A 25,891-nucleotide genomic window follows, 5' to 3' on the forward strand; every position below is an offset into this window, starting at 1 on the left:
TTAATCTTAATTGTTTACCCATTGAATTTTACTCTAAAAGGCCGGTAGGGGCAGATGTGGAGAAAACATTTCTGTGGTTTGCTCAAAGAAGACCAGCTTAAGCAGGGATGAGGGAGGGCCCGGGGAACCGTGTGAGAGCAGAGAGCAGCATAAGTGCAGTGAGACGTTCGTAAATGTTCTTGCTTCTAAATGGTTTTAATGGGGTCACTCCTGTCCTAAGGCACAACACGCTGCTGCTCGGATGACAGACTCTGCCCCTGAGCTGCTGAAAGGTTTTGCAGCTGAGTGTGACAAGCTTGGGTTTAGTTCAGAGGGGGCTGCACTCAGGACTTGAATGTGGCCAGATGGCAATGAGGGGGCACGTGTCCCCGGTGGAAGACTGAAGGGCTACCAAGAAATAAAGCTGAGAGTAGAAGATCATGGTGCAGAAAAAGATTTCATGTCATGCTGAGGCTTGGACAAAGGTTTCAGGACAAATGTATATTTGGGAAAGGCTGCATTGGGGCAACATTACAATATAATGCCTATCAGTGAGAAGGAACTGCTGCATGTTTATTCTGCAGTAAACCTTAAATTTGTCCAATGAAGAACATTTTAAAATCTTCCTCATCCTCTACAAGTACTATTCACCCAATAACTCTGTTTTCTCTTTCCAATACTATTTTCTTCTGTTATTGTAGAGAAATTGAAAATACACTTTTAAATTAAGAAACTGTAATTAGGTAGGTAATAAACAACATGGGGTGGTCCAAGCATGTAGCAGTTTGGAACTGTCCTCGTTTAGAGCCTTTCGTACAAAAGCATTTGTCGAAGCCTGGTCTCTCTGCACTACAATCCATCCCTGCCACAAGATATCACAGGCAGCCCTGGGAGAATTTTGTTAGAATTAATCACTGATCAACTTCTTATAAAGGATTTATTTAATTCTGAAAGGTGCTAAGGGAAAAGCACACTCATACACATGTGCATCCAGAGCTTTGGGATAAAAGGAGTAAAAATAAGGTCATATGAGTTTCTCCATCAGGAAAAAAAAGCCAGGTATTTACTAGTCAGTAAGAGGGTTTTTTGTTTGGTTTTGTTTGCTTTTAGTAATCTTTAAAATGCTTAATGCATTTCTTGTGAGCTGCTTGTTTCAATTTAATGCAAAATTAACCCTTGCAATTCATTAATTGACTTTACATTGCATTAAATGTTGCAATCAATTCAGTCTCATATTCTACACTTCTATCTCCATTACAAAACAAAAGCTCTACTAGCTTTACTTGGCTCAAAACCAATACAGTGAACTACTCTTAATTATTAATAACCTGTTTCCCCTTCAATAAAACTTTTTGGACTTTTACTACAGTAGGACGATATATTTATTTGGTGTGTGGGGTTCAGAGCAATACAGTGCACTCTCTCTGGGAAAGAATCCAAAAATAACTATCTACTTGATATCAACCCAAGGGATTTCCTAAGGGAATGGGAGTATCATTTCAGGGCAGATCATCAGTGGTTGAGGGGAATTAGACAAATTTGTGTCTGGGGAACAGATGCCTCAGGGTTAGTAAATGTGTAAGAGAACCTTTCCCCCTCGGTCACCAGTTCAGGTCCATCCAGCACAGCAGTGACTGGAAGCTATTAAACATCTAATGAACTTCTGGGGCCTCCTAAGACAGGGAGTGAGATTCCTAACAGACACTTGCTTACATCTTGGAGCTGCTCCTACCCAAACTTGCAGTCTCAACAGCAATACACAGAAACAGAAACTGGAATAAGCATGGTGGAGTGAAGAACACTTTGTCTGCAAAATGCAGTAAGCAAGCTTCTGGACTGGCAATCCAGCTTTAGATTTACTGCTGGCACTTTCCTGTTCTTTAAAAGAAAGAAAATGATGTATTGCAAAACTCTGTGTTACATAACGTTTCTTCACAACCTCCATCCAAAGGGCCCAGAAACCTTACAAACCCACATTTGCAATGTCTCAGACCTTGGAGAAGATAAAGGAGTAAAGAAGGATTTGATTTCGTGCTTGGAGGCCAGTTCTAGGGGTCCTGGGACTCCCAAACTGCTGCATGCTGCACATCCAGCTTTGGTGCAAGTCTGCTAGGAGAAAGGGGGGACAAATGCTGAGCATTACAACCACAACCCACAGCTGTTGATGGGAATTGGCAGGAGACCAGGGAATGCTGGGAAGCATAGATGGCCTGCAGCAGAAGGTAGGGTTGAGGAGGGCTTTCTGACACTTGAAGCTTTTTTTATTCATCTCCTGGTGCTTTTCCATTCTGGCATCCGGTTTCCGTGATAGCGCAAGGGAGGGACAGTATGGTGCAATTTTATGGTATGTTCTCCTAGGTTATGTTGGCACCTCCTCGGGTAAACATGTCTCAGCACAGGCTCAGGTTCACCGTGCCCCTGGGTTCAGATTATTTGCAGTGCTTTATTTTGCTGATGGCTCGGCCCAGTTGCCTCTGTTTTTCATTTGAGGAGGAGGGGGTCGAGACTTACCAAGTGTCCTCCAGCTCCCTCGGGACAGAGCCACGCTGAGGGGCAGAGACAAGCTGTGTCACAGCCCTGTCCCTCAGCAGAGCTAACACCAGAAGGGCATGTGATGGGGCTCACAGGTCTGTGGTCCAGAGCAGGAACTGGTGAAGCTGGAGCCAAGCTTTGTGCTGCAAGACCTTGGATGTACCCTGGTGCTCTAATTTCCTCACACCCTTTTGAGTGGAAGCTCTTCAGGGCTCTCTTTATCCACTCGTATGGTACACGACTAAACTGTGTCCAGATTCAGCCATGGGCTTCTGAATAGTGCAGTAGTATAAATTACAAAGAGCATGCAAGTCTTAATGGCTGAAAAATGAGGAGAGAGAAAAAAGAGGAAAGGTTTTCTGTAACTGGATCTGCTGCTCACCCGCTTTTGTTACCAGCATGTGCAAATCTTGCTATTCTGGTCCATTATATTCGACAATCTTATACTCAGAGGCAGGTGAAATGTCATACCTCGGGGTAAATTTTCTCTGCAGTAGGCAGAGAATTTGTCCTTTAAACACCCTTAGTACTAATGAGACATTGATCCAGCAATTTAAACTCCAAGAGATACAGATGTCTCATGTGGGACCATTTTCAAATGTGTTGACATTTTGATTCACAAAATGAGGCACTTTTAGAAACAAATGCAAATTCATTTCATTCTAGATTTGAGGTCAGCTGGATACTGGAAGAGAAATGTGCAATGAATGTTTAGTATGCTCATCAACTATCTTTTAATCTCTGTACACTCAAGGGATAAAAGTGACATCAGATAGAGGAAGGACAATTTCTAGTTCTCTGTATTAACTAGTGCATCTTCTCATGGGGCTGGAACCTAAATCCACCTATTGCACTTGCAGTAATAGTGTCTAGGGCAAAAGGAGGCCTTGGGATAAGGGACAGAGTTTCAGTAACCTCTGAAAATATGTCTTTTGCACTATTGAATATGCTTTCATCTCTGAAAAGCTCTGATCCTGCTGAGCTCCACCTGGGGGAGTTGTCAGTGTTTTACTGATGTCAATGAAATTCATGGCAGGAGTGGAGCCCAACAAAACAGTTCAGGAAACAAAACAAAACAAACAAACCAAAACAAAACAAAAAACATAAAAAACCAACCAACCAAACAAACAAACAAACAAAAACCCCACACCACATCAAGAGAGGGTTGCTTAATTTGTTCCCAGGTCAATGCTCTGGCCACTCTTCCAGCTCAGAAATTATTCAGCACACTATGAGGAAGATGATCTAAACAAACATTTACAACACATCCACAACTGCCTGACAGATAACGAGTTCCCGGTAGGTCAAACCTTAGCGAAATCCAGCAAAGCCTGAGTGTTGGTCTGAGCTCCAGCCTACAGAGGAGGGTAAGGCAGATATGGAGCAACTTTGGGGAAGGATCGCTTAGCAAGTTGCTGGGTCTCAGCTGGGTGTGAAATACCACCACCTGCCCTTGGACCAAGGCTTGGGGGTCACTGCCATGGCTGCAGGCAGGGCACTGGGGGCAGAAACGTGGCTTACCTTCCTCCTGTCCCCCTGTACTTGAGCAGGTGGTGCAGCTCTCAACAGAGGGGACTGACAGGCAGGGTCAGCAGGGGCTGGCTCTGGTTTCCCCCAGCAGCAAGGACACCTCTGAGTGCCCCTCAAAGTCTCCTAGCAGCAGGGCTGAGGAGAGGCTGGGGCATGCTGGACAGTAATGTGGATGGGGTGTGTGCTGTTACTTCTCAGGGGGATTTCTCAGGAAGCCCATGTCTGCTCTTGAGTGGCCATGAGCGTTCCCTGTGGCAGACACCCCAGCTGGTGAACGTCACATGACAGGGGGAGCATGAGGACTCAGATCATCTCATGCATGAGGAACTAGGGGAGAAGAAAAAACACAGGGCAAGTCCCTTGCCAAAGTCCCCCTGCAGAGCAGCCTCTGCCCTTCCCCTTCCTCAGCAGGGCTGGTGCACAAGGGGTTGCATTTCTGGGAGCTGCTGCCCAGGGGAAGTTACACCAGTTTGGTGCTGACTGAGAGCACGACTTCCCTCACAGACACATGTACAAGAGTGCCCAACAGAGTTAGGAGGAAGAGGAAAAACCCAAATGCTGTGCAACATGCAAATGACTATATCCAGCTCTATGGAAACAACTGCCCAGGAACAGCTCTGTGCAACACTGGGCAAAATGCTGATAAGCCACGATCTTTCTGGTTGCCTTGAATCAGATGGTCCTCTCCAAGGGCTCTGGAAAGTGCTCTGGTCTGCCAGTTGGATCAGCAAGCACACAAGGTTATCAGGATCAGTCCTTTTCTACATGCTCTTTCAAGCACAGTATTCTCCTTCTGAGCTCCTGCTCTCCTCTCTTGCTTCCTCAGACTGACTGACATGCTGCAGGAGTCTACAGGGGGATAAATTTACTGGTCCTGTACCAGCTACATGATCTTTTGGGAGCCCCGTGCAAAGGCATGAGGGAGGGAAGAGTCACCACCCAGGTGGCATTTTCTCACAGAACAAGAGTTCTGAGTGCATCCACTGCCTGTCTCTCATCAGGTAGTTAGTTTTTTAAGAAAAAGATGACAAACCAAACAGAACCTCAACAAGTTTAAAAGACCTTTTTTTTTTTTTTTTTTTTTTGGTATGAACAGCAGCTAAAGGTACTGGGTACAGTCATACCTCAACACATAAATGTTTTGTAGGGGTGTTGTGAATCATGTTATGTCCAGGCACAGCAGGCCTGGAACAGGTACAAGTGGATCTAAAGCAAGTTTTGCTCATAAGTGCAATTATAGTAACGCCAGTAACCAGGATATATCAGCTGTGGATTCTGAGCACAAGAAGTCCTGGTATAAGATTTGGAACTCTGAGCCACTCCTAAAAGCATCTCCTTTCAAGGCAGTAATCATGGAAAAGAAACTTGGTTCCAACCCTCAAACAGAGATGGGAGTGGCTTCTTCATTCTCGTTTGATGGATTGCTGTAGGGTATTGCCAGTGGATATCTGTGATACTCAGAGAGCACTAACATGAGAACACTAACACACAGTAAATATTTCTTAGTGCCTCAACGTAAGCAAGATGCCAGACAGACACACTAATGCACAGAAGATTGTATTTGGTCATCAGCGAGTCCTTCAGCTGGAGTTAGGATTCACAGGCAGCAGCATCTGCCCTCCTCTGTTCTGAGACTCTCAGAACAGTCTTGGGAATGGGGCTCCTATTTTTTCAGTTGAAGTTTTGTTGTCTGGTCCAGACCCACCACCATGAAAACTCGAATCATCCCTGGAGTTTGCAGACCACAGGGATGCTCCCCATGACACTACTCTGTGTCCCTGTGTCTCTGGAGAGACACTGAGTTGGAGGGAACATAAATCATCCATCATGTAACTCTGCCCTGATGGCAGCAGCTGTCCACTTCCAGGAGCACACTACTGGGTGAGCCCCACAGAGACAGGCTCCAGTTGTCCCTCCATAGGGCAGGGCAGCAGAGATGTGACCCAGGGAAACAAGCCACTTCCAGGTCCCCTGTGGGCTGCTGTGGCCCTCCAGAGAACAGCCACACGGCCGTTCCCATTTTGGGGTGGTCCCTGCCCCTTTCCTGAAGCAGCCCAGGCATCTCACAAGCTTCCAGTGCAGTCCCTGCCAGAGGTTTGTGGGCAGCAACATGCCTGACGCAGTTCAGCTCTCGCTGCTCCGATGGGAGGATGGTGTGAGGAGCGTGAATCCAGCCCTGCCACCCAGGATGAGGCTCTGCAGCCACTGCTGGCCGCTGACAGCCAAACCAGAGCCCTCTCTTGCACTGTTTCACGGGAGGGAGGTCATCAGTTTAACCGCACTGGAGCAACGCCAGTCCTTTGAGTAAACTTTTCAAAGCCTCACTAAGGCATTGTTTAATTTTGATTTCCAAGTGACCTCCAATTCCTCTGGATATGCTAGGGGTGGAAGAACATTCGCTCCCAGGAGTTCAACTCTGGCAGTGGGCACAGGGCCTAGCAGGCAGTTCCCAGGGAAAGGGGGAGAGAGATGAAGGCTCTTGCTGTTCTCCCCTCCCTCAAACACATCACTCCCACCCCCAAATATGAGCAACCGTATGTCACCTTCACCACCAGAGCCAAACAACTCAGCCACCCCTCTCGCAATTGCCTTCCCCAGCAACTCAAGATCCCTTTTTCATACCATTTTCCCTTCCACCAGCAAATTTCTACCCTTTCCCATCCAGCATATTGCACATTTTAACTTGCACCAATAAACCTGTTTGCATAGGCCATGCTGCAAACAAAAACAGCAGGACGTAAAATGAAAAATAGTCTGCAAAGAACCAAACCACCCGAGAGCTACTCTGGTGAGGTGAATAATTCAGTGACTGGTTTTTACTGCAGCCCCGTTAACAGCAACACAATTACAGTGGAGGAAAATAAACCACAGCTGGGGAGAGGAAACAAGTGTCTTGGGGGCTCCTATCTCACCGAGGAAACAGTGGGTGGATCCGGTCCCCAGCGTGGGACTCGGGCCACATCCAGGGCTCTGACAGCAAGTGACCTTAGCACGACGCATCCAAAGCTGCATTCACAGCAGCTGAGCAAAAGAAATTAAAGGAGTGTGGTAAAAAAATGCTCTGGCTGCTGCTAGCACTTCACAGCGCTGAAAGTAGCACTGGTATTGGCACAAGGTTAGTGGCATCTGCACAGCTCTCTGCTGACTGAGCCCTGCAGGGAAGCGAAGCTGCAAGGACAGGAGTGGGACAAGGCGAGGGAAGTGTGAGCTGCAAACCTCTGCTTGTCTTGCTCAGCATCAGATGAATGTTAATTCTCTGCTGGTTTGTACAGCCACAGACAGGCCTGTTCCTACCAATTTTAGCTCTTGCCCAATTTAAAACTACAGACATGCTATTTTCATGGTGGGCTTTTTTTTTTTTTCTCCTTTTTTTAACAGGTTGTAGGCTGCCAGATGCACTCCACGTGGTTAAGAAACTGGTGCCGTCCAAGGGGAGGTGAGAAACCTTTATGTTAAAAATAAGAACAAAATCGCACATTTAAACTCGGAGCTATTAAGCTCCGAGGGCAAGCCTTGGTGGCAGAGCAGCTCTGCTGGGCTGGGCTGAGGGAGGGAGCAGAGCCTCTGGCTCGGCTGCCCCGTGGTCTGGAGATGCACCTTCTTCAAACCTCAGACGTCCCAGCCCTGCCGTCTCCCAGCCCCATCACGAGCACACGTACAACCATCAGCCCTCTCTACCTTCACTCCCTCCACCCATACACCCACCCTGCTTACAAGCCCTCGCTCCTCCTGCTCCAAACTACACCTGCACTCAGACCCCTTCTCCCTGCCCCTGCGCCTTTCCTCCCACGCGTGCAAGCACCTTTTCCTGCCTCTGCTCCTCCTCCCGCACATGGATCTGCCCCCCATCTCCTGCAAAGGTGAACAGTACGTGAAGTGCTGAGCCTGCCCGCAGCAGGAGGCAACCCTGCGCTAGAAACGGGTGTGAAAAAGTGGTGAAGTGAGGAAACATTTGTGAGAGGAAGTGAGTGGGTGGAGGGAAAAGCCTGGAGTGAACAAAAATCAACAAATAACACATTGAAACTTGAGCTCTGAGTGCCCAGGGTGGATAAAAGGAACTGAAATACAAAAAAAGAACACACAAATTACTATGGGAATGCAAGTATTCTGTGGTAACATACACCTAATGTATGCTAGGGAACAAAGTACTGAAAATAAAGAGGAGGCTCAAAATAAAAAGTCTTAAGAGCAAATGCCTGAACAGCAGCACAGGTTGCTCCCATGAGGGTGGGCAGGGAAAGCATCAGACCATGCACATGCATCTTACTGGATCTAGGTTACTAGATCTCAAAATCCAAGTGGACTGAAGGTGTCTCACGAAACAGACACAGATTTTAGCAGTTATTAATAGACTGCATGTCCCTGCACATTTTAATTTAGAACTTTCAAGTAAAGCAATTTAAAGATAATATTAAAAACAAAAATTTAAAAAGGAAGTGTTATTTCTAGAACAATCAAAATGGAAGCCCAGCTCTGCTGTTGTTTATGATAGAACAGTAGTTCCCCAGCTAAGTTTTCTCCCTGATAGATGTAGCAGTGCACAGACTTAGCAATACAATTCCCAGCTTTTCAGACTATTACTTGTGTATTCCTGACCTGTAAACCTTTCCTTCCCTCTCTAGCCCTGTAGAGCAAGATTGGCGGTGCCATAGTTTCAGTAACATACCACAGAAGATCTTTGTTTTTCTCCTTAAAGGACAACAAACTTGACTCAAGGGGCTGTACCAGAAGCCAGCCAGTTTTGACCTCTGAGAATCAGCCCATGCAACCTCAGCTCCCACTGGTGAGAAATTATTCAGGCAAGTCACTCCTCTAACCACTCACCCGGTGAGTGGGTTGCATCCAAGTTGCTGCCATGGTCATAGGGAATGAGCAATCAACAGGTAAACAGCTATTATGGCACGCACAGAAAAAACTGTCCAGTTTTCGCTGCATCTCATTTTCCTTCCCACACGTTTCAGACCAGCCTGTTCCACAGGGACTGCCGGCAGAAGAGGAGGTTCACTTCCACACAGAGCAAGACCGCCCATGCCACTTTCATTTTAAGAGAATAAAAAAAGTGATCTGAGGGTTGCCTGTGTATTATTCCCCAGATTTGTCAGTGGAGGAGCCCAGACGTAGACACTCGGCATGACACCGCTCCCTCTGGGGCTGCGGCGAGCGAGCGCTCTTGGAAAGCTGGCAGTGCATCCGTGCCACGGGTTACAGTGATTGCTACTGACAGGTTCTTCATGGTATCACAACAAATTAGGTCACAGATTAGATTTTCATAGCACAGATTACAACTTGTGTCTATATCTTTTTGTTAAAGAGAGAGGGTTGTGGCCAGGAGGTTTGACCTCAGGACTGGGAACAAGGCAGATGTGGGGGGCTGGGGAGGCCCTATTTCTGGCTGAGACAAAGAATATCTTAGTGAGACTCAGATAAAATGCCTAGTTTTCTGCTGTCATCAGAAGATTTGCTATTTTCCCCTTCCTATACAGCAAGCCTTTGAGAAATAATGAGCTTGTCCACTAGATACCATGGAGTAGATCTTACAGCATTGTTGCAAAAGTGATAGAAAAACCAGCATTTTATACAAATTGCATTTTCCATTATAGAAAAGCAGCTTGCACCATGTGAAAAACTGCTGGGAATTAAACCTAAAGCTAGCTATTAGACTTATCCCACCTATTACCATGAGGTCACATGTACACTCAGTCTGAGCATCTCTGGTTTAGAAATATTTTAAGGGAATAAATTCGTATGTGCAGTGTTCAAAAACCAACCAGAAAAAAAAAAAAAAAAAAAAAAAAAAAAAAAAAAAAAAAAAAAAAAAAAAAAAAAAAAAAAAAAAAAAAAAAAAAAAAAAAAAAAAAAAAAAAAAAAAAAAAAAAAAAAAAAAAAAAAAAAAAAAAAAAAAAAAGGAGAAAAAACACTGGGTGGAAGAGTTCTAAAATATACCCAGCAAGGACAGTAATAGAACTCAGGCACCAAAAAAAAATCCAAGCTATATCAAGCTCCACACAGAGCAGCGCAGAACAAAGGTTTCCAACAGCTGAGTAACTGCAGACACCGTGCAAAGTGCTTCCTACCCACTGTGAGATACAGCCCGGCTGAAGATCTGAAATCCTGCTCCAGCAGCTGGGTTCCAGCAGACTGCCAGGGCTGAGCTCTGCTCCCAGCCGCCTCCTCCCCCTGAGCTGGGCTGCTGCAGAGGAGAGAAGGCACCTGGGAGCCAGCGAGCTGGATCAGCTCCCGATGGAACCGTGCAGGTCTGCATGGGGGCAGCAACTCAGCTGATGAGCAAGCCCACAGCCATGGTAGGCACTAAAGGAAAACCTAACCCAGACAGTTTAGGGGGACATGTCTTGGACTGAGCTAACTCAGAGACAAGCCCTTCTAAGTCAGGGTTGAGAGAGCGCTGCAGGAATGACCTTCAGCTCACAGAAGCAGTCCTGATACCCATGATGTGATCACATCTCTGCTTGGGCAGCCTGGAGACCCACACTGGCTCTTTGCTGAGCCTCTGGAGCATGTACTTAGTCAATCAGGGCAGGTCTGCTTATACCTGCTGGCAAACTAACCTGTAGTCTCTAATCAAGCTCTCGAGGCTGTCTGCAGGCAGAGGACACAGCCTCTCTTCCTGTTCCCAGGGCAGAAGAGGAGCACATGATGCTGTGCCTGTTCCCCATCTGCAAGTTTAGACACGCTGGTGCTCAGTGACCTCCACTCTGCCTCGCATCAACCCAGCCAGCCCCATCTGCAGGTGCCAGCACTGCTGGCCTGAGTCACTGTGGCTGTGCCTCCAGCTCTGAAAGGATCTCACACGTCACTTCAGCAGTTTTTCACAGGAAATATGCTTTTACTTTCAAAATACCCTTGGCCTTGTTCTCCTCCAGCAAGCACAGGAAGTATCTCAAACACCAGTCTTTATTTTTGTGAGCCACTATTTATCCTCTGATACCTCTGAGCACAAAGAAATAGCAGTTGCAAGTGTGTGCCCTCCCACACTCAGAGGTGGAATTAAGCTTTTAACTACCTCCAGTGCATCAGCTTCTCCCACTGCCTTTGCTGGGCACACTCACATTTTGAGGCACAGAATGAGGCCTAATAATTTTTTCCTCAAGCCTGAGCTGCGCCGTGCAGATTATTGAAAATCCATTGCACGTGCTCCTTGCTGAGCAGTCTGGACTATCGATCCCAGTCAGAGAAATGGATGCTCTGGACTTTATTGGAATTGTCTTTAAAAGTCCTGTTGGCGTGACTGTTCCTGCTGGATGCTGGAGCACTTCCTGGTCTCCCTGCAGAGCACTGCCTCAGACCCGCTCAGAAACTCCTTCGTGCCAGGGGGGCTCCTCCTGCCGAGCCGTGGAGGGAACCACATCAGCAGTCCTGGGAGAGCAAGTGGTGGCAACTGTCAGAGAACAGAAGGACAAGGCCTCTGGTCTGAGCAGTGCTTGAAGCAGCAGGTAGGGACTGCTGGAGAGCATCCCACTGCCTGGATAAGCACCAGCTCCCAGTCCCTGCTGAGTGGGAACACAGGAGGAGCCATGCAGCGAAGCGCTGCCTCTCACTAAGGCAAGATGACCCTGAGCAGCTCTTCCATGCAGCATCAAGCACAAAAATGACCTGGAGTGCCTGTGTGCACCCAGGAGGGTCCCTCAGAGCTCAGGTAGGCACTGTGAACACTCCCTGCTCTCCCTGCAATGTCAGTACTGGCCCCCTTGACACAGAACAGGCAGTAACCATTGCCAGTCTTGATTTCAGTCAAGCGCTGAAACAAAGAGGATGTTGCACTTCCACCAAAACCCCACATCTCTTCAAAGCACTTCTCAGTTTGAGGTGCAGATGTGGGGTTTTCTTTGTTTGAATGAAAAAAAAAAAAAAGGGCCTTTCTACTCTTTTAATCACACACCCAACAAAACACTTATTAAACATACTCATCAAGACTTTTGGGGTCATGTGTATTAGGGATAAGAGTTGATTTTTAAATGGCACAAGGTTAATCCTGCTCTAAACCATACAGCCAGGTAATCTTTACAGTTTAAGGGCTGCTCTGTCTTTATTTCCTCTCTTTCACCACTAACCCTTTTGAAATGCTATGGCTTGCTCAAGAGAGGGGTAATATTCACACACAGTCATGATCACAATCACACCACCATCCCTGCCCAGACGAGGAAGTACCAGATGCCCAAAGCAGAAGTGTTCGCCTCCTCACTGGCCAGTCCAGCGCTTTTCTGGCTGCTGGGCTGAACTTCGGGGCACGAGATTTGCATGAACGACGACGACTGTTAAGTTTCCAGCCTGGTACCCGCCTGAGCATCAGACGACAGCACAAGAAACCTCCAGTCAAAGATGGTCCCTGCTGCTCGCAGCCCGGACAGCCATGAGCAGCACTCACGGTTCACAGAACCAAACCGTGGTTTCCTCTTGAGGCCAACCAGCCCAGCGTGCTGCTGCTCGGCTTCAACCCGGCTGAAGATAGTGCGGGTTGATGTCACACCGCTGGCACAGAGGACCCTCCCGCCCCTGGCCTGTCACCCCCTCGCAGACAGGAGCAGATTCTCACCCGGGCAGCCTCACAGTCCCGGTGCACCGAGGGACGCAGAGCCCGGCCAGGGCTCCCCTGGGCCGCCCTTGCTCCGCCGCGGCTCTGCCCGCGGCCCCACAGACCTCTCGGCCCCGTGGGAGGCGGCGGGAAGGCGCTGTCCGGGAATTCTGAGCATCCCCCACCGGGCTGCGCCCTCTGGCCCGGGGACGGGGGACAGCGGGGCGGGGGCTCCCCCGGGTCCTCCCCGGCTCCTCTCCGCCCTCCCTGGCTCCTCTCCCCACGGGTGCCCACCCCACGGCTCCGCTCAGGCTCCTCCCGGCTCCCTCGGGCGATCCCCGTCTCCCCGCCGCTCCCTTCCCGCTCCGCCCGCCCGGAGGGCGCGGGCAGCCCCTACCTGGGCTCGGGGCGAAGCCTCGTCCCTCCGGCTGCCGGCGGCGTCACGGCCGCAGGTTGTGGCTGCGGGCGGCGGTGCCGCATCGATATAAAAGGAAGCGGCGCGGGGGGAGGGAGAGGCGGCCCCGGCACCTTCGCCGCGCCCGGCCCCGATCCACGATCCCCTCCCCAGCCTCCCTCCCCGCCGCCCCGGGAGCTGCGGCTGCGGCTCCCCCCAGGCAGCCCCCGCGGGGCAGCGGCTCTCGGGGGGTGTTTACCCCGCCGGGTAGGGCCTAAAGGATGGGGCTCAGGTCAGAGCCCTCCCCTCAGGCCCCACATCCAACCGAGGGGTGAGGAGGGACCCTTCTCGAGAGTCAGACACGGCCCTGCCCTCTGGGAGCACCCATGACACAGCAGAGCAAGGGCGAGGCTCTGCTGCCACGGGAAGGGTCCAGCCACATGCCAGAGCAGCTTGCAGACTTCAAGTATGTGTACACCAAACCCAACCATCTCCACCAGTCTCTGTTGGGAGCTACCCAGGCCCAGGCAGCACCTGGGGCTGTGGGTTTGTGCCCAGAGAAGGCACCTCAGTGACTGTCCTGGAGACAGGGCTATTGGCAACTCCAAATGGAGGTGTTGGTCCCTGCTGTGGTCAGGGCCTGGTTATCTGGCCTGGCAGCTAAACCATTTCAGTGAGATGTTGTCTATAAGACCATCCCAAGCTAAAGAAAAGACCCACCAAGGCCAAATTTTTCTTCCAAACCGCAAGAGCTCCTTCAGTCTCTAGAGCTACACTCAGAGCCCAGAGCAGTTTTGACATCTCTGAGGCACCTTGCTCCATTTCTTCTCCATCCTGTTGACAGCTGATGACATCTTGGTCGCAGGAGGAGTGAGGGTCCCCCCAGGACACGGCCACCCCATCTGTTCCTCAGGAAGCTCTCCCTCCAGCAACAGATGCTGTTGTTCTCCTGTACCATCAATCCCTTTCAGGAAGGGACAGGGATTAGATGGGGGTAACACGTCTTAAGGTAATTTCTCTAAATGGCATTTTGCTGACTGGCTTTACCGTCAGTCACTGATGGGGGGCTGTGATGCTTCAGCTCACTCTGCTGCCCCCGAGGCCCCACGTTGTGGCCAAAACACCTACAAGTCCTGTCTTTGGCCCAAAGCAGAGGGAGATGTGGGCAGCAGTGAGGCCAAGGTGCTGAGAAGTCACGCGGGTAACAGGACCTCTAGAAGTACTACAGTCAGTGCCTTCTTTAATATTCCACCAGGGAAGCAGCCAAAGCTATGCATCATGGGCAGAGCAGCTGCCTGCTAGAGAGAGAGAGAGAGAGAGAGAGAGAGAGAGAGGGAAGCAATGACCCCTGGCAGCCCCCCATCTAAATAAACACTACTGGGGCTGCATTTTCCATTAAAAATATTTAGGCAGAACACTGTTGTGGGCAAGTGAGAGGAGCAAAGTCCTGCTCTCAAAGGTTTTAAAGTAGAGAGGGGTTTTCAACCTCCAAATTTTTATTGTTTTTTTTTTTTTCCCCTCAAATTTCTGTGCATCCCAGCAGGGAAGGGGGAACAGAAGGAGCTTTTCTGCTGGATCCAGCAGCATCTCCCCCAGACAGATCCGGCTGGGAACACAGGTGCCGAGTTAAAGACCATTCTGAGCAAAATCTGTCCCTAAGCATGGTGACTATTCCCGACCTGCTCCAAGGAGGTGATGGGGGTGCCATAGCCACATCTAAGGTGGACCTGGGTCCTGAATGGGGCTGCTGCCAGGGATTGCTCTGGCAGGACAGCAGCACCTCCATGCTTCCAGGCAAATGCTCCTTGGGCATGGGCCCTGCCTGCACATCTGGTGCCTTCTGCTCCTTTGCAGGGCCCAGCTACTACAGCAGCTACTTGCATACTGCTGACCAGATGGTCTCACTGCCCCACTGCCCTCCCCCTCCAAGTATTGTTTGTGAAGATCTTGCTGCTTCTCTTGGACAAGAGACCTTCACTTCACTCAAGTCTCTGCATTACCTTGAGCTCTGAGGGAAGTATATGGCCCATCTACAGGCAGTGCTCAAAGGAGAGGTGCTGATTCCTTCCTCTTCATGTCAGTGTTTTCTCTCTTTCAGAAGTGTCCAAGTTGTGGTTTATGATGGTCTTAATCCCCTGCTCTTCTCACACCTCCACTTTGTAGCACATTTAGAGCTCAGAATTATTCCTATACCCTGCAGAAGACTCAGAAGTCCCCATTTTCCTTTATCACTTGGTGTCAGTTCTCTTCAGATGAAACTCAGTGTTTCTTGCTCTCCAGCTGTCCAAGATGCCAAACTTCCCTTTCAGGCAGGCCAGCAGCTCTGTGCACCCTATCAAGGCAGGTTTAGCATTTGTTCTCCTGTTTTTTTCTGCAGAGGTTGCCCCAATTCCTGTAGGGAGGACAGAGACTGAGGAATATCCTGGATCACAAATCTGCCCTTCATCCTTACACTTCTATCCACAGAACTGCTGCAATGGTCCTGGAGTTGCTCCACATGGCTTTTTTTCCAGCTCCTGGGGTGGGTTTCCACACAAAAAGAAGTCTCAGCTGAAATGAAAGCATAGGGCTGGCTGCAGCTCACTTAGTGCTCAGCTACCTGGGTCTCTTGCTTTCCTGCCTAGAGCTGCTAAAGTAGGGCAACAACTCTGAATGCAAAACCTACAGTGACAGGGAAGGTCAGGGCACCTCCAAGCCTTGGATGGGATAGCCTGCAGTATGGACAGGTGACTACAGGCAGGAGAATCTTTACTAATTTTAAAAAAAGTCTGCTTTGCCTATGAGGTGTCTGAAGCATCGTGTGGCTGCAGGTGTCACCAGGTCACCAAGGAAGTCTGCAGGCTCCAACAGAAAACCACTGCAAACCCCTGCTTAACCACCAAACAGCTGCTGACCTCCCCTGTGCAGGTTCAGCTCAGGGCGCCTTGTCTTTCCTTCAGTCTGATGTTCAGGAGCACATTTCAGTCCTTTCTAATATGTAAGTTTTGGAATTTCATTTAAACACTAAGGACTCCAGCTCAGAGGCACTGCTGACACTTATTGTAGCAGAGATGTGAGAGTAGGGAGAGATGAAAAACATTAATATATTAAACTAGGTTTAAGAGCAGCTTCAGACTTAGGGTTGTAAGTTTACTGGCAGCGGTAGTAAATTATTCCTGGAGCATTCCCTGGGGAAAAGACTGAGGAAATTAATTAGTTACCAAAAAATCAAGTGTAACGTTACTGCTTTTAAGTGAACAAAGATAAATATAATAAAACAATCTCTTGCAGCCATTCTAGAGTAGCTGAGTTTGACTGTTCAGGGGTGATTCATCTACACAATGGGACTGTGAGAGAGAAATCAGATTCCTAAATTTCTGGCAGAAGCTGAAGCACAAATCCTTCTTCAAGCCTTGGGGAAAAGAAATCCCCATGAGGCATTGGACCCACACAGCCTTTCAGCAAAAAGCAACAAGCACCAGGGGAAGGGATGTTGCTGATCAGACACTGCAAGAACCAAGGCCAAGATGGTAGGAACAGCATTAATGGAATTAACACTAGATTTGAAGTTCCAGGTAAGCTTAAAGCTCGTCTGAAACATTCTTCAGGTGGTGCAGCAAACGACTGATCAGCTTCTCCTCTGCTCTGACACGCTCGGCAGATGTGACAGCTGTCACAAACTGTTCCTCCCCTGCCCCCAGCATTATAAAAAGACTGGAGCAGACATCCGCCTCGTGCAGACGGGAGGATCTGTTCTGTAATTTACAGAGGAACAAGGCAAAGCCTGTGCCGTGACACACTATCGTTTTTACTGTTACCCCAACAGCAGCTGACCAGAACCAGCCGAGACGCGCAGGTTTTGTGCACAAGTTGACAAACAGCACTTAGCTTATCTCGAAAAGAAACTTGAGCACTCCCTCAGCAGATGACAGAGCCGTAAATCATGTTATGTGTAGCCATAAAAGACAACTTGAAATAGCTAGTTTGTATTAGACGAGAAAAATTTTGGCTTGCAGCTATACAGATGAAAACATCTTAACAGTTGTGTGTGCATTTTGTATCCACTTGAAAAGCCCCCGGCTGTGTTTCAGAAGGGCTAACGGGTCTATTAAAAGCTCCCCAAGAGCCTTAAACTCTCAAGTTGAGTTGTCTGTAAGAACTTAAAGTCTGAAGCTGAACTTTATTTGCTTACAGACGTTTGCTCCTCTGTCATATTCTGGTTTCATGGCCTAGGAGGGGTCCCAATCTAGGGTGTGAGTGGCATGAAACAGTGTGGAGCATGGTCAGGTGAACTGTCTGTGAACAGACAGACAGAATGAACTAACAGAACTAGAGAGTCTGCAGAGGAGGAAGAATCTGGAAACAAATCATATCAATAGGGTTGGACTGTTTTGGTTGTGCAACACAGAGCTATTTCTGAGTTTCATTCCTTGGTATTTAAGATTTGCACCACTTTCACTGGTACAGATTACCTATTTTCTCTTTAACTATGAGTTTTAGGTTTGCCAGGAGAAGGGCCAGGAGACTGAAACTTTAAACAACAAGGGAGTTCTCTGGGCATGCGCTTGTCTTGTTCTCTCTGCTGCAAACAGTATATGAGATATCCACCTCAATTCTGACTTAGGAAAGGAAATCAATACATGTCACTGAAGAACATGTAATACAAGTAGGACAGAGAACTGAGAGTGTTGGAATCAATGGCTCTCTGAATGCTGTTATCTGAAGTATTGTGATGTGGTAGAAACTGAGCAAGAGCAGAATATTTATCCAGAGTTCTTCCCCTGTCCCACATCCATATTTCATCCTCCTCCCCACGTTTAGCTTATGTAAAATTGAAGGCCCCAAACTAACCAAGCAGAATATTCTGTGATGGTGGGTCATCACTCCAGCACTACAGTTCAGTGCTGCAGAAGCTCTTTCCACGGCGGTCTCCTGAGCCCTGCGCTGTGGCAGTTACTGTTCTTGATACAAACCAGATCTGATAGCTCCACACTCCAGCTTTTCCTCTGGCTAAAGGATGTTCTTGTTGCTTTCTAGCAATTTCAAGTGACTTGTTCTTTATAGAGCAGCTTTGACAAGGATGGGTCTTAAGTGGGAAACATGCAAGAACTGAGTCAGGGATGGGAGAAAAAAATAACCTATCCAAGCTGGGTTGGAACCGAAATTCTAAGCAACAAGGTCACTCCATCCAGGAAAGGTTAGTACTGCTCTAGTTGGTGTGAGAGCTGCTGTCAGGCAGAGTGGGCCACGCTGAGCAGTTCCTTTCAACCCCACGGGCCAGCTGTGGAAAACAAGACAGAGTTCACTGGCTTCCTGCAGAGCCTGCTAAGCCAGAGAGAAAGCAATCGAAACTCATGGACAAAACGAGTGGTTTGGTGCTAACTTTAGTAAGTAAAGTTTTCCAGATAAAGGCAATTGCATCCATATTTAACAGCTCTTAAAGAGATACACATTTAATGGCATTATATAAGGAGAGCTTTATATTCAAGAGAAAAACATTTCAAGTGTCTTAGTTCTACCTGTTTGGAATCCAGACTTTCTCCCTAGAAGATATTCCAGTTGACAAAAAGGGCGTTGTTCAGATATCTGGGATCAACTGAATACATTTATTTAAAAGCAATTTTAAATATTAAAAAAGTAGAAATTAACACATACAGTACTCAAAAACTGTCACATTAAATACATGTGAATAGACATGTGTACTGATGTTTTACCTTAACATTCAATGAGAAGTCAAGATTTTAACTAGTGGCATGAGCAGATCTGATTTCTGTACATGTTGATGTACTATGTAATAAAAAAATAAATAGCAACTGTTGTTCAACAGTAAATAAGACATCATCTGCAGAGCAAACTTCCCCCTCTGGGGGCACCTTCCCCTGCCCCTCCCCCCAACCCTTTATCAGCTAATTTTCCATAAAGATTTAGACTTTCCAAATACTATGTCATATACAAAATTGCAGACAGTGGCTCATTGAGTTCAAATATAATACTGTACTTAAACTCAATCAATATCATACATTTTCAGATTTCTTATGACCCACAATAAGCCAGAATAAACAGAACTATTGTTCCTGATGGAACTCATTTAATTTTATAAAATGCATATGTATACTATTTTAAAGAGCGTAGAAAAGAATAGACATTTGACTCTACATAATTTTACATGCCTAGCTTTTCTTTATATGATTTGCATTTATCAGTTTATTTCAAGATCACTTAAAAATACAATTGACCACAAAAGTGAATAGGTTTTGTTCTTTAATGCAACTTAAAACATTGTAGTAATGGATAAAATGGAATGCTAAATAAATGCTAAACCTGACTTTCTTTCCATAAAAAACAGAATAAAGTCTGAAATACTGGAGCTGGTAATACTGAAGATTAGATGCCAGCAGGCTCACTCACTCATTGCATATTTTATTTTTTTGGAAATAATTTTTTTTAATAAATGATAAAACCATTAACAGTTGATAAATGATTTGCATTTTTTTTTCCATGTGGGATTTAGACTGATATTTGTTTCTAAATTAACCACAAAAAGAATTAAATATTCACTGACTACAGTCTTGTAAAACTGTATTAGAAATTAAAGCTCTCAGAAAGTCTGAGATGTGCTTTTATGAAATGAAAATCTTTCCATGCAGCCAAGACAATCTGCTTTGAAACAGCAGCACGAGGTACTGAAGCCAAAATAACATTTAAAGCAAGTAATACAAAACTACATACGAAAGTCATGGAACCTGCTACAGACAAACCATGGGAAAAACACAACCACATGATGTTTCAAAAGATGAAAAATGAAGTTGGAAGTGACACAGGAAATTAAAGTTTCCAGTAATATGTTGAAGTGTTTTCTGGCAATGCAACTTTATACCAACTTTCAAGAAACCTCAGGTCAAATGCAGCCTTCCAAAGATTTCATGAGAAATTAGCTTTATAGCAGTATGTCTGTTACTTGGTGCTTTGAGTTACAACTATTACTGTCACAGCTTAGTGAACTCTATGAAAACCAGCCTGATACTTGTGATCTGAGCTCTGTCATTAACAGCCTGATCAAATGCACGAAAGGTCATCTTAGCTTCTGCTTTTGAGAGCATTAAAAATAATTTAAATTTATACTTATATCACCACTTAAAAAATTTATTTTAGGTAACTAACTTTTAGCAAGGTTGAAGACAGAGGAAAAAAACCCCACAAAATCATTTTTCAAAGAGCCAATTTAGCTATAAACAAATACGGTTGCAAGCTCACATTAATCTGAATAGCAATTAAGTTAAAATGTTCTTTTCCTCAAATGTAGCTATATGACTATAGTACTACTTTTGTACAAAGGCAGGTTTCAAGTAAGCGTCTAAATGCATGCACAATGTCAACAGTTAACATTTGCTAGAAGTCCTTGGTTACTAAGAATTCAGTGAAAAAACCCAGCAAATTTCACATATATCTACTAAAGAACAATATGACTAATTTTCATTAAAATAAGTTTTCGGATGAAACAAATTTGTAGCCTTTTATAGTGAGGTAATATCACAGGGGAACTGCAATCACAGTTTGGCATAGGTCCACATAATATAAACATGAAATGCTGTATGCACACCGTAAAACATTACTGTTATCTGTAAAGTCAGTGAATATTTGTCTTCATAATTACACTTAACTGAGCACTATATTAAATAAATACCGAAGTGGGTTTCATAGCTGTAAACTGCATACACTTATGAACTGCAGACTGATTTTTAAATTGTCCAAAACCATTCACTCATCCTAACTTTTCTGCTAAATTGTATGTTGAGAATACCAAGTTATTAGGAACAGTCATTTCTGTACAGTTACAAGGTTGACGGAGACCACCTATGTTGGAAAGCTGGCAGTCCATACGTGTGGGACAGCACGGACAGGGATGTAAGTGCTGGATGCCGAGGATGGCTTCAACAAACCCAATAAGGCGTGCCAGGTTCCAAGGCTACCATAATACTGGCAAAGGCAGAATAACACAGTATATTTACAATACATATAATTCAACCTCATGAGGTGAAACTTAAATGAATTCTTAATTTGTAACAGCAGCTATATATACAACTGTGCACGGGATTACAGGGAGGCAGCAGCGTTCGCTTTTGCTAAAAAGCCCGTCTTGCATGAAGAATGTGCAATGCTCAAGTTTAGGATTTGTTTGTTTTTACTAGTCTGACAGAATGTGCACAAAGGACACTGGAAAGACCCCCTTCCTCTCTGGCTGTCCTTCGATGTGGCCAATCTGCAACACAGGAGAAGAATGTACAAATGTAGATGTGCATGTGGACACGTAGACTTCATAGACTGCATTTACTTCATTTTTGCGTTTACTTTGCAAGCTCCTGGATAGTTTGAAGCAGACCTTTGTTAACATTTGAATTCTTGTAAAGGAACAAAATGAAACTGCACAAATATACTGTAAATAAGACAAATTAAGTCAATTAAATCTAAAGAGAACAAAACTCCATATTTTTGGGGGGGAAACTTACACACATCACTGGAACTTGAAGAATGTCACCAAAACAGAAGCATGATTTTCTTTTGTCTGATAGGCTGAGTTTCAGTAACATCTCTGAAAACCATTTATCTTAGTTAACTGAATAAATCCTGGACATCTTACTTATGGGAAATGTCTGCTACAGTTGTGAAGTTAGTTATGATAATCTGCATGTTTCCCTTACTTAAGGTGATAAAATCTCAGCTATTTTCTTACTGAATTAGCATGATACCTAATGATTTAGGTGCATACTAATTTTCATAATAAATCACAGTATTGTCTGACTAAGTACCCTTCATGTACAACTCCTTACATGTTTTGCAAAAGGATAATTTATAAAGAAATAGCTAAGAAACTTATTTAAAGAAATAAAAAAAATAACTACATCTTTTATAAGAACTTTCCACATTTACAGTGCATAATCATAAATGACTTTCAAACTGATAGCACTGGAGCAGCAGTTCTGACTGACCACACTCTTCTCACCCTGCTACAGTGCTGCTCACTGCTTTCAGAATAATGGTGTACCTCCTTCCTCTTCCACAAGTTCAACAAAATGGGAAGGGGAAACATGCAGGGCTGGCCATTTCCTCTTGGAGAGCCAAATTTTTGAAGCATATGAGTCAACAGGCCTCGTTTCCCTTCTCAGAAACACTCAGACTGGAGCGTCTCATGGAACTTATAGGCGTGTGCCCAAGGGTCTTAAAAAGCCACTTCACCAAACAGATTCAGCAACTACTGCAGTGGTAATCAGAGACTGGATGATATGGATAACAGCAGCTTTTGATACCAGCTTTTCAGCTGAAAATCTTCCTTAAATGATGAGTGAGAGGAAAATGTGTAGCTGGAAACAAAACACCAAAGGTTGCGCTGCACTTATATTAGGAAATCACAGGCAGCACTGCAAGTAGATTTTGTTTTAATCAGATGAAATCTGTCTCATTTTCCCCAGTAACAATTCTACTGCAGGGAAGTGCAATGCAGCAGGGCTTTAGGGACATGAGGTGGAGTGTCAAGGGAGGGCTGGAGCCTTATGTGGGGTTGAGAAAAATCTCCTGTTGGCACTCCAACAACATGCAGTCCAGAACAGGGGGAGTATGGTATAAACCAGTGGCATGGAAAGGGAGAAGGCAAAGAAAATGTTATCTGCCTTTCATTTAAGGAGGAAAATTATCAGCTTATAGCACCAATTACACATTATTTTTCAGAATTCCAGCAACTCCTGTAGGTATAACTTAACATTTCAGGTGAACCCTAATTACATGCCTCATTTTTCATGAAGGGTGAAAGCATTTTAGATGGATTGAAAATCACCACTTCTACATTTAATGAAAAGCCAGTGTGCATTACAGGGAGGGACATGTGAAAATATGTGCTGCTATGAGCCAGCAACAAAGCCAAACCCAGTGGGGATGGTTCTAGCAGACTCTCCCTGCCAGAGAAACAGGGTCTTTGCTAATATGAGTTTAAGGTAAGGGTTGGATGTCAGCTCAGGAAAAACCAAATAAAACAAAACCCCAAACCAAAACAGCAACAAACCCTTCATATTTAGAAAAAAAAGGCTTTCCTATAAAAGTCATAAAGAAGTTACATGGAACTGTAAAAGGGAAAGATACATACCCACCACTCTTGGTCCTCTTCACCAGTTACAATAATTACTTCTCCTTCAACAAATGTGAGTTCATCATCGTTATCTGCCTGACAATCATAAATGGTCTTCACTCGCCTAACTTTGTTTTTCCCCTAAAAATAGAACAAAGTTTTAGATGACAGACATGAGGAAGAGAAGAAAAAAAAATATAATATGAATTTGTTTTATTTTACAAAAAGGTGAAGACTATTGATTGCTTTCCCTGCATTTGGGAACATAAAAATACAAAAACTCTTCTTCAACAAGGATATTAAAAAAATAAAATGAAAAGTTACCTACACAGGTGTATGTTTTCTTTTTCTTAAGGTTCAAAACTCCCTACAGAATTTAATGTGTTGTACTTAACATGTAGGACTTAGGAGGGCTTAAGTAACCTCTGCTTCCTCCAGTGAAGAATGTTTAAATAATATTCCAGTCTACTAACTCCCTCTTTGTCCTTTAATACACACTTCATCAAAAAAATACCATGAACAGAAAATGAAATCCATTCTACTCTGAATGTTCCAAGGGAGGTAAGGGCTGAGGAAAAATCTGCATTGAAATCCCAGTATTTCTTACAGTTTTGGTTTTGGATCTAGTGCAAAAATACAGTATTCTTTGATTTCAGATCTGCTTACAGGACTGGAAATTATTTTTTGAGTGATTTTTCCATCCAAATGGTAGCATTTTCTTACTAAAAGTACCTTAATTTCAGATGGCAGTACTATTTTTTGCTGACAATTCACACTCGATATTCTCACAGCTCTACCATTCTGAGTCCAAGTATTTTCTAGGTCATCCTTTGCTGCATACTGCTAATTCATATGAGAAAGCCTCAGCCATGGACTCCTCCCCAAACATATGGTTCTCACGGCAGGAAAAAAGACTTAAATTATTTCTAAGTAGAGTAAGTAAACAATATTCACAGCAAAACACTCCTGTTACTTTATATTCCTGTATTTTCATACCCACACTTCTTCAAAACCTACAGTTCCTTCTTTGAACAGAAGCAGTCAGACAACAAGAGAGCAAATACCCAACAAGAGCAGAAGGAGATGAGAAGCAGAAGGGCTATGAAGGAAAAAGTCAGCAGGTTTTGAGGAATTTGAGCCAGAAGTAACTTCACAGAGGAAATTTCCTAGGGAGTCTTCTCCTTGCTGTTACCTACCCACTTGAAATTCCTCCATGTTTTGGCAAAAAAAAAAAAAATATCCTTGTAGCTCAACAGCAGAACAGACACACAACAAAAAGCACTCACACTAAACTCAAGGTACAGAAAAAACAACAATTATAGGGGGATCTAAGGAAGAAACAGTTAACAGAACATGAGACTAAAAAAACCCCATACAAATGACAGAAATACCTGAATTGAAGCTCATATGAGATCAAGGATTTTTTTACAGCAAAGGTTTGCTGCAACAAGAAGTCACTTCAAAGAATGCTTCCTCTCTTTTTAAAAAAGATATTCATATAATTTGAACAAAAATCTCAACTATCAGTAGGGACTGGAATTCAATAGGAATGGGTATTTGGAGCCATCAGCTTTCAACTGCAAAGAACCTTTACAAACTAGGAGCATTTCCAATCAATCCTCTGGTGATAAAGGGAAGCAACTACTTCTGCCAGGTAAAAATTACTCATTCAATAAAAAGAGAATAAAGAAATTTACACTCCTGTAAACTTAGAGAGCTGTATGCAACTCAGCTTGTAAGAAAAACGATGGGAATTGCTCCTGGTTCCATCAGATTAGTGCCACAGATGAGATTTTAACATTCTGTTCCTTTCATGGAGAGCAGCAACAAGAGTTCAAGCCCAAGTTGTATTTAATCGTGGGAAGGTTTAAAAAAGGATGGATCTGAAGAGAGCACATATGTTCCAGAACACAGTTTGGGGCACTGGTGTGTAAAGAAATGCAAGCAATTCCAGGAAATGTAATCTGTGACTATAAAACAAATACCACTACCCCCCACCAACTCCCTGTATCCAACACTAGTATTTATTCAGAAGAGATTTTATGCTTAAGACTGAATAAAACAAGTTGCTGTGATCATTAGTAATCCCTCCATGTTCTTATTTACATTCAACACTTCTTTTTCTTTAAAAAATAAGTATTTTGTCTCCTTAACAGAAACCACCACACACACACACACAAAAGAACACTCAAGTGCTCAGTGTGATTTCAGAAGCACTCAGAGCAAGTTTCATTTCTCTAAAAATATCCTTTCAAATCCTTATATAATATCAGCATTGGAATTTCAAAATTATATTTCTGAATGATTAATTTTCTAAAACTTTCAATAAAAAAACTTAAATGTCTCTATTTAGTGGCTAAATAGGCAAACCCAAGAGTGAAGTACCCATAAATACTGGTGGCTGCTGTTGCAGGTCTCACTGCTATGCTGGGATGGAGCATTTTGTATCCTTATGCAGAGAGGATACAGCCAGAGGATGAAAATGAGGAACATACTTTTAGGAGGAATTCTTGCACATTAACACTTAAGCAGAAAAGACTGCACTGAACAAGAAGAGATACAAGTGTGCATGCAATGATGTGAAAAAAGCCTGTGAAGGAGTTTTTGATCACTGCACAACAGTGGAACTATTTAATTTACTGCACATGTGAAAATGGCTGAGTTTGGAGAACACTGAATCTTTCCTCAGAGCTTTTCTGTATGAGGTAGGGAAAGAGTTTAAACAAAACAAAACAAAACAAAAAACCCCCACCAAATCAAAACAAACAATCTACTATTTGCCTTTTTTTCTTCTTTAATAAAGTGACAAATAGCTGGGGATGTCCAGCAT

The 25,891-nt window shown here is 44.8% G+C and overlaps 2 protein-coding genes across 6 annotated transcripts in view; both read right to left on the reverse strand.

Annotated features, from left to right (window-relative positions):
- Nucleotides 1–13,055, reverse strand: part of FAM49B (family with sequence similarity 49 member B) — a 97,349-nt gene extending 84,294 nt beyond the window's left edge. Inside the window, exon 1 of the mRNA XM_027880268.1 lies at nt 12,969–13,055. The gene's annotated coding sequence lies outside the window, so the exon portion shown is untranslated. The remainder of the gene's footprint in view (nt 1–12,968) is intronic.
- Nucleotides 13,056–18,531: 5,476 nt separating this feature from the next.
- ASAP1 (ArfGAP with SH3 domain, ankyrin repeat and PH domain 1) overlaps nt 18,532–25,891 on the reverse strand; it is a 149,107-nt gene continuing 141,747 nt past the window's right edge. For all 5 annotated transcript variants that reach the window (XM_027880278.1, XM_027880273.1, XM_027880275.1 and 2 more), the window contains 2 exons: nt 23,080–23,202; nt 18,532–21,204 (listed from right to left, as the gene is read on the reverse strand). In XM_027880278.1, coding sequence (XP_027736079.1) covers nt 21,130–21,204; nt 23,080–23,202 — 198 coding nt within the window. In that variant the 3' untranslated portion in view covers nt 18,532–21,129. The remainder of the gene's footprint in view (nt 21,205–23,079; nt 23,203–25,891) is intronic.

This window comes from Empidonax traillii, unplaced genomic scaffold (genome assembly GCF_003031625.1).
Source record: "Empidonax traillii isolate 1590-97213 ecotype Southwest subspecies unplaced genomic scaffold, ASM303162v1 scaffold66:size1465758, whole genome shotgun sequence".
In the NCBI taxonomy this organism is placed as follows: domain Eukaryota; kingdom Metazoa; phylum Chordata; class Aves; order Passeriformes; family Tyrannidae; genus Empidonax; species Empidonax traillii.